This window comes from Ipomoea triloba, chromosome 2, assembly GCF_003576645.1.
Source record: "Ipomoea triloba cultivar NCNSP0323 chromosome 2, ASM357664v1".
In the NCBI taxonomy this organism is placed as follows: domain Eukaryota; kingdom Viridiplantae; phylum Streptophyta; class Magnoliopsida; order Solanales; family Convolvulaceae; genus Ipomoea; species Ipomoea triloba.
This window is the reverse complement of record NC_044917.1, coordinates 15,290,689-15,304,178: the sequence shown is the minus strand read 5'-3', so window position 1 is coordinate 15,304,178 and position 13,490 is coordinate 15,290,689. Positions and strand designations below refer to the sequence as shown.

General features: G+C 38.2%; 2 protein-coding genes across 5 annotated transcripts; one reads left to right on the top strand and one right to left on the bottom strand.

Annotated features, from left to right (window-relative positions):
- Positions 1 to 2,559: 2,559 nt before the first annotated feature.
- Positions 2,560 to 10,224, top strand: LOC116009960 (histone deacetylase 15). Of its 4 annotated transcripts, none has more exons than XM_031249183.1 (18): positions 2,560 to 2,660; positions 3,548 to 3,815; positions 3,899 to 4,075; positions 4,176 to 4,290; positions 4,918 to 4,991; positions 5,284 to 5,359; positions 5,528 to 5,592; positions 5,862 to 5,917; positions 6,067 to 6,190; positions 6,290 to 6,415; positions 6,531 to 6,581; positions 6,939 to 7,007; positions 7,161 to 7,269; positions 7,682 to 7,761; positions 7,858 to 7,940; positions 8,027 to 8,072; positions 9,014 to 9,185; positions 9,862 to 10,224. In XM_031249183.1, the coding sequence occupies exons 2-18, from the start codon at positions 3,603 to 3,605 to the stop codon at positions 9,978 to 9,980; spliced, it is 1,755 nt and encodes a 584-aa protein (XP_031105043.1). In that variant the 5' UTR covers positions 2,560 to 2,660; positions 3,548 to 3,602; the 3' UTR covers positions 9,981 to 10,224. The 4 variants fall into 4 exon arrangements, with proteins under 4 accessions (XP_031105043.1, XP_031105041.1, XP_031105040.1 ...); XM_031249181.1 differs by having other exon boundaries at positions 2,658 to 2,792; positions 3,548 to 3,773; XM_031249180.1 differs by having other exon boundaries at positions 2,658 to 2,792.
- A 34-nt stretch (positions 10,225 to 10,258) lies between these two features.
- Positions 10,259 to 11,976, bottom strand: LOC116009961 (transcription factor MYBS1). Its single transcript, XM_031249185.1, has 2 exons — positions 11,412 to 11,976; positions 10,259 to 10,964 (listed from the first exon to the last, which is right to left on the bottom strand). Exons 1-2 carry the CDS (start codon positions 11,822 to 11,824, stop codon positions 10,481 to 10,483), a joined length of 897 nt encoding a protein of 298 aa, XP_031105045.1. The 5' UTR covers positions 11,825 to 11,976; the 3' UTR covers positions 10,259 to 10,480.
- Between the last annotated feature and the right edge of the window lie 1,514 nt (positions 11,977 to 13,490).

Here is a 13,490-nt window from a genome sequence, read left to right as displayed (position 1 = left end):
AGGTTCCGCAGGGGATTTTGCGCTACTTTCTGATATAGCAGCCTACACCCTCCGCCAAGCCGCCGCGGCTCGACGTTCTTGACGATTGCCGTTTGGTCGATCTGAATTTCCGTGTGGTGGGTTTCGTAACAGATTTCCCTACGGATCACTCAAACGATCCATTACGGACCGAGCTACCTCCCGACGCCTGCCGTCTTCTCGACGGGGGGCCGGGTGATCCTCCCTGTGACGCCCTTCTTGCTCAGTAACCTGAGGGTTCATGGTCCCCTCCCCCGTTGGTCGAACGAGTTCGGTCTGGTTGTTTGTGTCGCGGTTCTCGAGCCTTTGTCTCTCAACCTCATTGATGACTTGGACTACGATTTGTTCCAACTCCCCGGGCGGAGGTCGGTTATTTATCGTACCTTGACGAGATTCCCCGGTGTGTTGGGAAGTCTACCTGCTCAGACGCCCCCTCAAGTCTTGGCCGTTGGGTCGTCCCAGTTGTTCCCTTAAGTCGGCTCCGCCGGAGGGTGTTCCATTGGAATGCCCTGATATCTGTTCCCTTAAGTCTTGGCTGTTAGGTCGAGCTAGTTGTTCTCGCAAATCGCGGCCATTAGACTGACCCAACTGTTCTCGTAAGTCGTTGGAACGAGGTCGTCCCCCCGCACTGATTGCCTTTCTTGCCTCTCTCATTGCTTCACCGGAGATGCGGCACTTTTATTCGATCCCCATGGACGGCGCCAGTGATGGTTTCCCGATCTTCAGGCGATCGGCCGGCGGGCCAACACTACCGGAAAATTACAAGAACAACAAGTGTATTTTTGTATCCTCTCTGAAGTGATTTTTTCTATATTCTCTCTCTATTTTCTTCTCCCTTTGATTGGGGTTTCTTTCGATTATATATATCACACACCTGGTCGGTTACATATTTAAACTCCTAATCAATGTTACAAATAATAGCTCATAAAAGTTATTAAATGCTCATAATGATAGTCGTTCTCTCATAATTATCCGTTGATTCTCTCGATCCTTCGTCCTCTTCGAGTGTTTGGAGGAGCCTATCGAAGACTGGCCGACTGCTTTGTACACCCAGCCAACTAGGTCTTCTTCCGACCGACTACGAAGGAGTCGGTGTCTTTAAGGGTCTATCGAAGGCTAGCCGACTGCCCTGTATTACTCAGTCAGCCGAACCGTCCGACCGCCGTGGGGTCAGGGTGAATCTCGCATAACTTAGGATATGGACGCTTTGTGGACTCTCTCGTCTATCGACTGACCCCAGAAGGTGTTCGTAGTGAGCCTTTCATATCCGGAACGCCAGTGCTTTATAAACTTTTCCACTTCCCCGACCGGTTAATCTACCTAGTCGCCTTTATGTACCATCATGGACAAAGATGAACAATTTTTAAAACTTGAATATTTTTAGGTAGAACTCTTTTGGGGCTTGCATTTGTTGTCAGAAATGCAAGTCCCAAAGGAATTTATACAATTTTTTAAAATCATTTTTTAGCGTAAAATCCGAGAATGTATTTATACGACAAATGCAAGTGCGACTTATATTTCTTGTATTTTATGCATACGTTAGAGACGCAAGACGCACTTGCGTTTCTAAAAAAAAAAAAACTGTCAGCTTATGGGTTGAAAACATGTCCCTTATGTACGCATAAAATACCAAATATGGTTATGGAAGGGATTCAAGAAGACATGGGCGATGGCAGCATGTAGTGTGCGAATCATCCGTACAAGAACAACAGCTCAGGAGGGGTTTCTGTGCTCTGTTTGCAAGAAAATCTTGGGAAGTTAGTTTCTTCCTCTTTCCCTTCTACCATTTTCCCCACTTCTTCTTCTTCTTCAATCCCTTTTGTTAGATATGAGCTCGGCGGCGAAATGGTTGATGCTGTCGCTACTACTTCGTATCTACCTGTTTAGACGACCAACAAGGCCGACAAGTGTAACACCGGTGGTCATCATCAGTTTGAGTTTGCCAGGAAACCCAGAATACCCTTTCAGAGGAGGAAGAAGAGCAATAATGCTGAGTCTTCTACTACTGTGTTCAAGAGAAACAAGTCTGCTACCACTCCAAGAAACAGGATGGGTTTCTTAGAAAGTGATGAGAATGATGGAGATGATAGTAGCACATATTTAATCCAAAGCTGGCGATTTTTTATTTTTATTTTTGGTAGAAATGCAAGTGCGATTTGCATTTCTAATGTACATGTATTTTACGAGAATACAAATCGTACTTACGTTTGTCGTATAAAATATAAATATGAGAAACACAAATAGGACTTGCGTTTCTCGTATTTCACACATAAAAAAAATGATATTAAGAAATTCCTTTGGAATTTGCATTTCTGACGACAAACGCAAATCCCAAAAGGGTTTGCCTAAAAATATTAACTCTACTTGAGATTTTTTGCCCAATAACCTGTGAAAGTGTGGGTATGTGGGTACCCACATTTGTGTTCTAGACTGCTTATGCTAATTACCAAAAGTTGTGGCAAAAAATATAAATATAGAAAAGTTGGATGGTTCTATTTCTTTTTTTAATTACAAAATCCACTGTACCCAATAGATACTCGCGCCCCGGTTTTTGTTCCTCCGGTTTCTGCTCCCCGGAATTCGAAGATATTTCTCCGTCACTACGCAGCGGTACCGTTAGCTTCTACTTTTGCCCTAACCTCGTACGTTACTCTCCTTCTACCTTAAATTTTTCGAATATTTTCTTCTGTTTTCAGATTCTCCATTTCGATTCAATTTTCTCTACGAAAATCGCAAAATACATGTCCGTACATTCTATTTCTATACATGGATAGGTATATATATTTTACTTCATCGAGTATAAATATATAAATGAACAAAAATGCTGCATTTTATATGCAAAATGTTAGTGTTAACATAGAAGCACAAATACTTCCCTAGAGTGACAGCTATTTTTGTTTTGTTTTTTTTTTTTTGTTTTTTTTGAAATGTTAAGCTCTATGTTGGATTGGTGCTCAAAATAGCTTTGCATGCTTCAAATTATCCTCAACTTCTTTTCTGATGTGCTTGAGAACTTTTCAATGTCCAGCTCTGGATTAAGTAAAAAAGAAAATGTTTTGTTTGTTTAATATTTAATTTTTAATTGGAGCTTAATTATGTCTCAGTGCCATTCTCTTGGAGACAGGATAGTGATTAATTTAGTAATACAATTTTACTAAGATTTTTTTCGGGTGCTGCTATGAGGTTCAAGAGTGGTTCAAAAATAATCAACATTTTTTTTTTTGACTTGTACCATGCTGTACTCAAGATTCCTGATGTTTACATCTCTGTGCTGTCCTGTGCAAGTTAGTATATGTTTTGGAAATTTTGAATTCATTATAAAAGCTCAACATCTTTATGGCTTAGATACAGCATTTAGCTATTTGCTTCTATACTCTACTGATGGCCTTGAATTTTCTTTTGTCTCTTTTCTTCCTTTTCCTGTTTATAAATATGAATCTTTATCTCATATGCATTGACTTTTTCTTGATTTGATATCTTTTGCAATTAATCTAATTCTGCATGATGCTTGTGATCTCTGTACGTACAGGAATGATTTGAATAGAGACTGTCTTATCAATTCTGAAAGTGCAAAGATCTTAGAAATGACCCACTTAAATAATGATGAGACCGGCAATGATAGTCGAAGGAAACAGTTGCTTTGTGAAGAGTTAAAAGGGAGAGATGGAGAGGAGGGAACTGTAGCATCTAGTGATAATACTAGTCATGATGTGAAAAACTCTGAGGATGTATCTGGAATCTCTGCCAGACACTCGGTGGGCATTTCTAATTCAGAAAATGAGCCAATTGTTATACCCGTGGGTACATGATTCATTTATTCTGTCAACATCTGAAATCCATATTTGATGGTTTGTAGTTATAACATTATTATTAATTGCAGAAAAATGGAGAGCAGCAGATTGATATGACCTTGGAAGACATTTATAATGGACATTATGATTTCAATGATGAGGATGATGATAGTGACTGGGATCCATTAGAGAAAGAAGTAGAAGTTGTTAAATGGTTTTGTGTCAATTGTACAATGGTTAACCTCAGTGATGTTGTGCATTGCGACGTACGGTTCTATTATCTGTGTTCATTTTATGCATATTGGAATTCATCGTATATTCATGATTTTTGAAGAACCACAATATAGGATATTTTATAATATGCAGATATGTGGAGAGCACAAAGATTCTGGAATTCTTAGATTTGGATATTTTGCCTCTCCATTCTTGCCAAAGGGAGATATAACAGAAAATGAATTGGAAGCTACTGAAAGATCAAAAGGTTGTGACTTGTAATATACAATCATTACAATGACTTCTCTAAACTACTTTCCTTAATTAAAGTATTTGTTCTTGCCTGCCAAATGGAAAAATATAGAAAATGTACCATGATCTATAGTACCCGGCTTTGTGTCTAGGAATTGTCAAATGTCAGGCCAAGTACAGGTGTTCCTATCCCTACTTATTATTGCACTATCTAGGAGTCACTAATGAGTATGAAGAAGGTAAAAAAATGTTTCCTTTCAATAAAGGGGGTTTTTAGCACCTTTGATAACTACGGAGTATTAAATATAGAAAAATGTAAAGTTCCCTGGCTTGGTGTCTAGGAATTGTCCAATGTCGAGCCAAATACAGGTGTTCCTATCCATACTTTTGTCGCACTTTGTAGGAGCCACTAATAACTAATAAGTATACTCATTCATAAAAAAGGTAACAAGTGTTTCCTTGCAATAAAGGGGTTTGTTTAGTTAGCACCTTCACTAACTATTAAATGGCCATTTTTCCTTTTTTTTGCATAGCACCTTTGCTAGCTGTAAAATACATAGTAACTCCTTATTCACTATCGATTAGAACTTGGTAGTGACATCATGCATTGTTTAATGGTTACTAACTGTTAATCATTTTCTAGATTCACGTCTGAAAGGTTCTTCATCGGACTCCACCGTGGTCGGATTTGATGAGAGGATGCTGCTTCATGCTGAAGTATGCTACATTTTATAGCATTCATTTGTTTCTTCTTTCTGAACTATTTTTTTTTTCTCATGTGGTACCTACTAAAAAGGAAAGAAGAAAAATAAATGAAAATAAAAGATAAAGATCTGAGCTATTTTCTGTCGTATTTTCTCTGTTTTCCATAACAATAATTATTTGAGTAGGTATAGTCGCTCACGATTCTTTTAACTGCTGGGACAGCAATTTTAAGGTTACGCCCTGAATCTTCTCTCTCTCTTCTCTCTTATAGTTGACATTATTCCTATTTCTATCTTGTTGAAAGGTTGAAATGAAGTCTCACCCGCATCCTGAGAGACCAGATCGTCTTCGAGCTATTGCTGCTAGTCTTGCTAGTGCAGGTATTTCCCAACCCTTTAATCAACTAACACGTCACAGATGAGCAGACTGGTGTGCATGTTTTGGGACACATAAATTTTGTAAAATATTTTACACTCAGCACATCTAAGTTGCACCTATTTGTTGTAGAATACTAGAATATTTATTAATTCATTACTTAATATTTGAAGGTATATTTCCTGGGAAATGTTATCCAATTTCAGCAAGAGAAATTACAAGAGAAGAACTTCTGATGGTAAGATAATGGGAAAACACTTGTTTACCATTACAAGTTATCTGAGGACCGAAATATTGGTGGATGAGAGTTTGGACTGGAAGAGGAGTTCTTAATGAAGGTCTAGGTCTAGGTGGCTAGGTTTGCCCTCAGATTATTTGAAATTTATATGTTGTGTTCTTGTGAGAATGATAACTTTTAGTTAGAGGCTAGGAGATGGAATTTCTTAAGTTTTGAAAAGAGTAGTAGCTTCTTGGATTATAATTCTATGTATACTTTGGGGAGCTTAGGTACATGCTTTGGAGAATGTTGAAGCTGTGGAACTTACAAGTCGTCTTCATGCTAGGTATGTTAAGTTTATGCCATTGATTCACACTCTTTCTATTCTTGCCTTGGTACCATGCTACCAGTGGGGATGTATGCATGCTTCAGGTTGAGTGATGACCTATATCTTCTTTAAATATCTTCTAATTGAATAATCTTTAAAAATGGCAGTTATTTTACTCCTGATACATATGCAAATGAATATTCAGCACGTGCTGCTAGACTTGCAGCAGGTTTATGTGCTGATCTTGCTTCAACTATCATCTCTGGAGGTGCTAAAAATGGTTTTGCTTTGGTAAGGTTTTGATTGTTTGTTGGAAATTCTAAAGTTCTAAACATGCTCTAATGATAAGGAAAAGTCACTGACATCAATTCCTGTGGAAATCTGAGTTAGGTTCGTCCTCCTGGTCACCATGCTGGTGTGAAACAGGCCATGGGCTTCTGTCTTCACAACAATGCAGCTGTTGCAGCATTTGCAGCTCACAGTGCAGGAGCAAAGAAGGTGTTAATAGTTGACTGGGTAATGATGTTAACTCTGTCACTTCATACTGAATTATTATCCTCATTTATGAATGAAAGATGTTCCTTGTGATTGCCTATATCTTATTCAGTCTTACTTTACACCATGGCTGCAGGATGTACATCATGGGAATGGAACACAAGAAATATTTGATAGAAGCAAATCGGTGAGTCTGTAATTGCCAGATTACACTTTTCTTTTTGATAGCGTTTTTAAAAAGATAACAATAAGGATTTACTTGCACTACAATTTATTTAGGAATAAGTTAAAGTTCATGAGGAGCATCTTACTTTAGCTGTGTTAAGTTTCTATTTGGACAATGAAGTATACTAAATCAGAAACAGTCATGGATGCTTAAGGAGTTTATCATGGAGTAAAATATATGTGAAGTCTTGCCTAATGTGGAAAGCATCCATTCTCCATTTATAGGCTAGTGGTTGTTCAGTAAAACAAGTTACTTTTTTTTTTCTACTACATTTTGCAACCTTATGGATATTTTTTTGATTCTTTGGATCCATTCCAGGTTCTGTATATATCTTTGCATAGACATGAAGATGGGAGATTTTATCCTGGTACTGGAGCTGCTGAAGAGGTACATGAGATACCTCTATATGTGTGCATGTCTTTCCACATTAATCTAAAAGTTTGAGAGATCATCTAAAAAGCTTTAAATCACAAAGGGGTTATGTGTTTCAATGCTCTACTTGTGTGTTGCAAGTTTATCATTGCTGATGCACCTTTGTAGGTTGGTTCTATGGGTGCAGCAGGATACTGTGTGAATATTCCATGGAGTCGTGGTGGAGTTGGTGACAATGATTATGTTTTTGCATTTCAACATATTGTGCTTCCAATAGGTTGGTATTATTCTTTGCTCTTTTTGAGTTGAAATTTAAGAGCAATTATTGCTTAATAACCTAAGAATATATTACTGTAATATCTTCATTCCCGAATGCAGCAGAGGAGTGAGGGAACTAGGGAAGTGATAAAAGCTTTGAAGATTTATCTTGTTTTGCTTGTTTGTGTTGAAGATAAATGGAAAAGTTGTTTGAGATTACACTTTTAGACCAATCATTCTTCAGATATTGAAAATTTGAAATTTCCATTTTTATATCTTTTTGCATCCTTTGTTATATTTATTCCATTTTTATCTTATTTTCTTCATGCATTACATTATTATGTGTTATTTTAAAGCCATGTTTTGAGTTTTATTACTTGTAACATTATTTTGTTGGTAGAGATGCTAATGCTTTATACAAACAATGACAGCCTTGGAGTTTGCTCCAGATTTTACTATTATTTCAGCAGGATTTGATGCTGCAAGGGGGGATCCCCTTGGTTGTTGTGATGTAAGAGGCATTTTAATCCATCTCATTTGCAGATTCACTCGTTTCTGTTTACTGTATTTCTCTCTTAACTTTATTATATGTAACTATCCTTTGTAGGTAACTCCTGCTGGTTATGCATTGATGACACAAATGTTAACTGATTTATCTGGTGGAAAATTACTTGTCATCCTTGAGGGAGGGTGAGTCTCCTTAGTCCTTGTGCTAGTCAATTTTCCTTGTAACAATATTGCCTCAATGATAAATATAATGTGGCTATATCTTCTAGGTATAATCTTAGATCAATATCATCTTCAGCTACAGCAGTGATTAAGGTAAGCTTTGCCAGTCCACCCTCTTTAACTTAAAGTACAGAATGAAAGTTGAGAATAAGAGGGATTTGGGGAATGTAAAATGCATATTGCAAAGTATAGCCGCCTTAGCCGGTTTGCACTGTCAAGGTAGGAAAACTTGTCTGCAGTTATCAGCAACCATATTTTGTCACATGTATCTAATCTGGTTATTTCTGTCACTGGTTCAATAATTGCCACTTCCACCTATTAATTTCTACATTTGTCTTTTGGGGGGGGGGGGCGTGGGTGGAAGGGGAAGGCTTAATAGTTTGCAGTGGTTTCTCCTATGAAAGCGTGTACAGGCTATTAGCTGTTCTTTAATCAACTAGTTTGGTGCACGCTTAACCACGGAGTTCTTTGGTTATCTGGTTGCCATATCCTTCTTGAAACCGGTAGGTGGACATTAACCATTTAACCACATTCCTCCATGGTAAGCTACAGCACCACATCTCGAATCAAGCAGGGGCTGAACTCGGCCGACGCCCAACAATCCCTCTCTCAACACCTGCCGCAACCTTTAATCACAAAGCCTAATTGCGGCCCATTAATCCCTTCCCAGGACTGGACTTGGCCTGACCTACGCCCATCCCATCTGGGACTAGACTCAACTACTGCCCACGCACAACAGATATTATTATTACATGCTTATTTGCTAAGCTGATTAGGTTTGACTGGTTCTGCATGCTTTTCTGTCTCCTTGAGCAAAAGTTTTATTGTGCCATTTCTGCATATAACTATTCATCTACAACTTGAAGATGCGCCACACAGAATTTGACTTGACACTCCCTCTGACTATCACATTAAGTTTTGTTTTCTTAGTTATGGTCTTGTGGTGTCTTACTTGGAAACCCAATTCAAAATTATGCATTTTCTCTTCAATGCTTGCAATTTGCAGCTTTCTAATTTAGTCCCTTGTCATTAAGGTCTTGCTTGGCGAAAGTCCAGAAGCCAACCCAGATTGCACTGTACCTTCCAAGTCTGGATTACGAAGCGTAATGGAGGTCATGAAAATACAGATGAACTTTTGGCCTACACTAGAGTCCAACTTCAACAAGATTTTGTCACGCTGGGGATTGTATGCTTTCCAGAATACAAGTGAGTATACCTCCACAATAAGGCATCTGAATTTACCTTTCATGTTTCAAGTTTTTTGACTTTTTTCTAAGTGTGCTCTCCCCTCTCTTTTCATTTAATTTTGTCTTTCATAAAATCTATAAGACCTTTGAAGGTGGTTTCAGTTTTGAGGATATATTAATCTTTCATCATCAAATAAATTAAAAAAATGCCACCTATGTGCTTTTTCCCGAGTAAAAGGAAACATCAATATTGGGTGTGCTGTCCCCTAGTTTGTCTGCAAAAGATTTATCACGGTTGTTTAGCAAAACACCATACAGAACCGCCTGCCACTCATCACAAATAAAAGAAAAGAAAATCGGAACATGAGAATTGAATGCACCCATACCAAACCAAGGGGACAAGGATTCGAACTCGTGACCTTGCGGTTACAAGCGTGAATCTCTTGCTATCTTGGCTAGGGTTACCCCCAAAGTCATTTTCTTTCATGGAAACTCTCACACTATAACTCTCTACTTTCTTTCTGTCAGGTGTTTGTAGTAGCGACACTCTCTACCTATGCTTCCTATCGCCCTTTTTAAGTCGTTATTACGTTTGTAGTAATGACACTCTCTACCTATGCTTCCTATTGCCCTTTTAAAGTCGTTATTACAATGTAAATTCCAGTATTCTGAACCATAGTTGACACTGAATGCAGGAAAACCAACTAAAAAGAAGCGCCGGGCTGTCGTACCAATTTGGTGGAGATGGGGACGAAAGCGGTTTCTCTATCACCTATTAACTAAAAGGCTTCATTTAAAGTCTAAGCGCTACTAAGCATTCTAGATCATCGAGATACATCATGTTTTTGTAACTATCAGACTTCCTGCACCTGTTTTAGGGTTTCAAATAGGTACCATTTTGTGGAAGTGTTGTTGGTGCTTTAAGTAATTTTGAGCTGCCGTTTAAACCTCTAGACAGGCACACTGCGCTGGTAACGCAATTTTGTCAAACATTGTAGTTCTCAACTGCATGTTGTTATGTAAGTTATTTGAAAGCGCTAGGAACAAGGTTATGTTAATATTGTTGTGCCATTCATTGTATATACCTCGGAAGAAGTAAAACAGTAACCTTGGTATTTACAAAAGCATCTACCTAGTTACAGGAGGGGAAAAAAGTGTTAAAAGATTGAGCCAAAGTCATTCAACTGGATTATGGGTCAAATCACAGACTGAATCTGATTAGCTAGTCTAGTTTATGACCTTATAAACTCATATGTTTTCTCTTATTTTTTTCTTAATGTGCCTATCTACCACCTTAAAGCACCATGAATTTGATTATTGGTGCATATTGGGTGGCTGTGGTGGCGCAATTGGATATGCTAGTGGAAGCATATAAGGTGGATGGTGTCCGACACCGGGCGGGAGCATGACCGGAGTTCCTACTGCAGAAGCAATGTGGCCGGGTGGAGCGGGCACAGGGTGGCCAAGGGGTGCGCCATACATGCCTAACCCCCCGTGTGGGTTGGCCTGGTTTCGGTGCTTGGCTGCGGGTCCAAGGGCGGCTGCAACGTTCGAAGGGGTAGGGTTCACTTGTTGCCCGGTGATGGGTGGTTGATGGGCAGCTGCTACGTCTCCACCATTTACACTAGTAATGTCATGGATGCTGGACCTCCTCCTATCTCTATTCATGGAGTTTAATCGGATAAAGTACTTTTGAGCATGGCTAGCCACTTGTGTTGGCGTTCTGGAAATCACAAAATTCCTTGAAATGCTCCTCCAATCCCCCTTCCCAAACTTATCCAAACCAAGCAAAAATAGCCTGCACATTCACACAATAATTCAATCTCATTCTGCCACTGTTAGGATTAAGTGCTTACTATTAAGCACAAAGCAACTCACAGCGAATGTGCAACTTTACTGCCACCACATTTTTGAGAGCCAGAGTCTTGGATTTAACCCTTTCGCCCAACCTTTCTAGTCACATAGTGTTGGATTTCTTTAAATACTGTTTCTGCCACCACATTTTTGAGAGGCAAAGTTCTAGACTTAACCCTTTCACCAGACCATTCTAATCCCATGGTGTTGGATTTGGTCTTTATTGATCACTGTTCAACAATTCCCTAATTACATGGTGCTGGAGTTAGCCCCTACTAACTATTACCCAACAATTCCTTACTTAGATGGTACTGCTGGACTTGACCTTTATCGGCCTCTGCCCATTTGGTCTTCATATAGAAGAATATTGAATATATATGTATATATATACCTATGTTCTTCTTCCGTCCATGGAATCCCTTTACGGCGTTCTTGGTCAGAGCGGGAGCCTCCTTTACCAGCAGCGGGAGCGGCGGAGTCGTGGGTGGCGGCGCCGGAAAAGCCAGTCCCGTAGGCGGCGGAGGCGTTGGATCGCCTATCAGAGGATGTAATGGCGGAATTGGCATGGGTAGAAGTGGGGGGTTCCTCCCCAATGTAGGTAGGGACAGGAACATGGCCGGCCTCAATAGCACAAACATCCTCAACTAACAATTGATAATGTTGTTTTAACTCATCAACACTCTTGCTGGGAACCATAGACGCAATCTTGTTCCATTGTTCCTTGGAATCCTCCACCCAGTGCATGGCAATAGCATTCTCGAAGGCTTTCTCTTCTTCTCTACTCCAAACCACTGCCTGCGGCATCTTTAACGCCCTCTTCAATTCTTGTTTTTACTACTACTTCTCCTTTTGTTTATAGTTTTCTGGTCAATTTCACAGTGCGATGATAGATATATGGTTGGTGGGTTTCTTCGGTTATGCCCTTTTTCTAGTTTCAGGGAAAAAAAGAGATATAGGGCACGCAGGGTAGGGTGGGGGGGGGGGGGCGGTGGCGGTGCTGGATAAGAAATGGAGGTGTATTAATGGAGGAGGACACTTGTGAGGCTGAAGGGATGGGTTGATTTGTCATCTTCAAACCATGTCATGCATATATATTTAAAAAAAAAAAATCCCTTTTGCAATGGTACACTCTTCACAGAATAAAGTAAAATTCAAATTCTATTATTACGAACAATTAAAAAGGAAGAAGTGAATAAAGACTAAAATACTCTTAAATTAAAAAGGAAGAAGTGAATAAAGACTAAAATACTCTTAGTAATATAAAAATATATAATAATAAAAATATAATAAATGTGAATGAAAGTTATACCCCTCATTTATGTCCATTTTTTCCGTTAAGTTTTTTTGTACATTATGTTATAAAAGTTGTACTACATAATATTTTGGATAAATATACCCCTACCGTTATAACTTCTGTTATCTTTTTCACTATTGTTACTATGCACATGCATCCACCATATATTTTCTTATCTTCTTCAATAATAATAATAATAATAATAATAATATACACATTAAATATTATAGTTATATGTTAGTTATTTTTAAAATATAAATATTCAATTTCTAGAAATATTTTACATTATTATTATTATTATTATTATTTACTATATTAAAAGTTAAATAAATTTAAAATTTTAATACAAAATACTAATATTGGGCACCTATTTTTTGCGTATCACGCATAAGAAAAAGAAAAACTAGTAATAATAATACTAAGGGAAAAATTGTCATTTGCTGTAGAATTCCAATTCCATAGGCTGTAAAATTGTCATTCTGAGAGAGATTTATGAATTGCAATTCCATGGTTGGAGAAAATTGAAATTCTGTGGAATTGTAATTCTCTTCAACCAAACATGGAATAGTAAATTCCATGTAATTTGGTAGGAATAGAATTACAATTTCATCCTACTAAACGCCCCATTAGACTTTATTTTACTACAGAATTTATACTGTAGGGGAATTTTTATGGTGATGTACTAGTGGTGAAGTCTTTTTCAGTTGTTTTTGTTTTGTTGTTTTTAAAATCACTAGGGAAACAATAAAACCAAAAAAACACTCACAAATTTAAACAAACTAACACTTACAATATGAACAAAAATGGACCGGTATAGCCTGTCAGAGGAGCATTAAAGATATGTAATGTATTTGCAAATGGTGTTGATGTGCTTTTTATCCAATTAGCTTAAGAGTTTGCTTTCCTATAAATATATATAAAGCAATTCGGTGTGTGCCCTTGGCAAATAAAATCCATAGTTGGTTCAGGTCCTTGAATTGGGTAATTGGGTCAGTCAAGAGCCAAAAGGTTTAGTATAATTGTTAGGTGAGCCCCACGATCATGGAGGAATTTTTTGGGTGTGGCCTAGAACCAATCATTATTTTTGTACTGAAGGTACATTATTTTTATACTGTAGGTACATTATTTTAGGATGCATTATTTTTGTATTGAAGGTACATTATTTGATATATACTG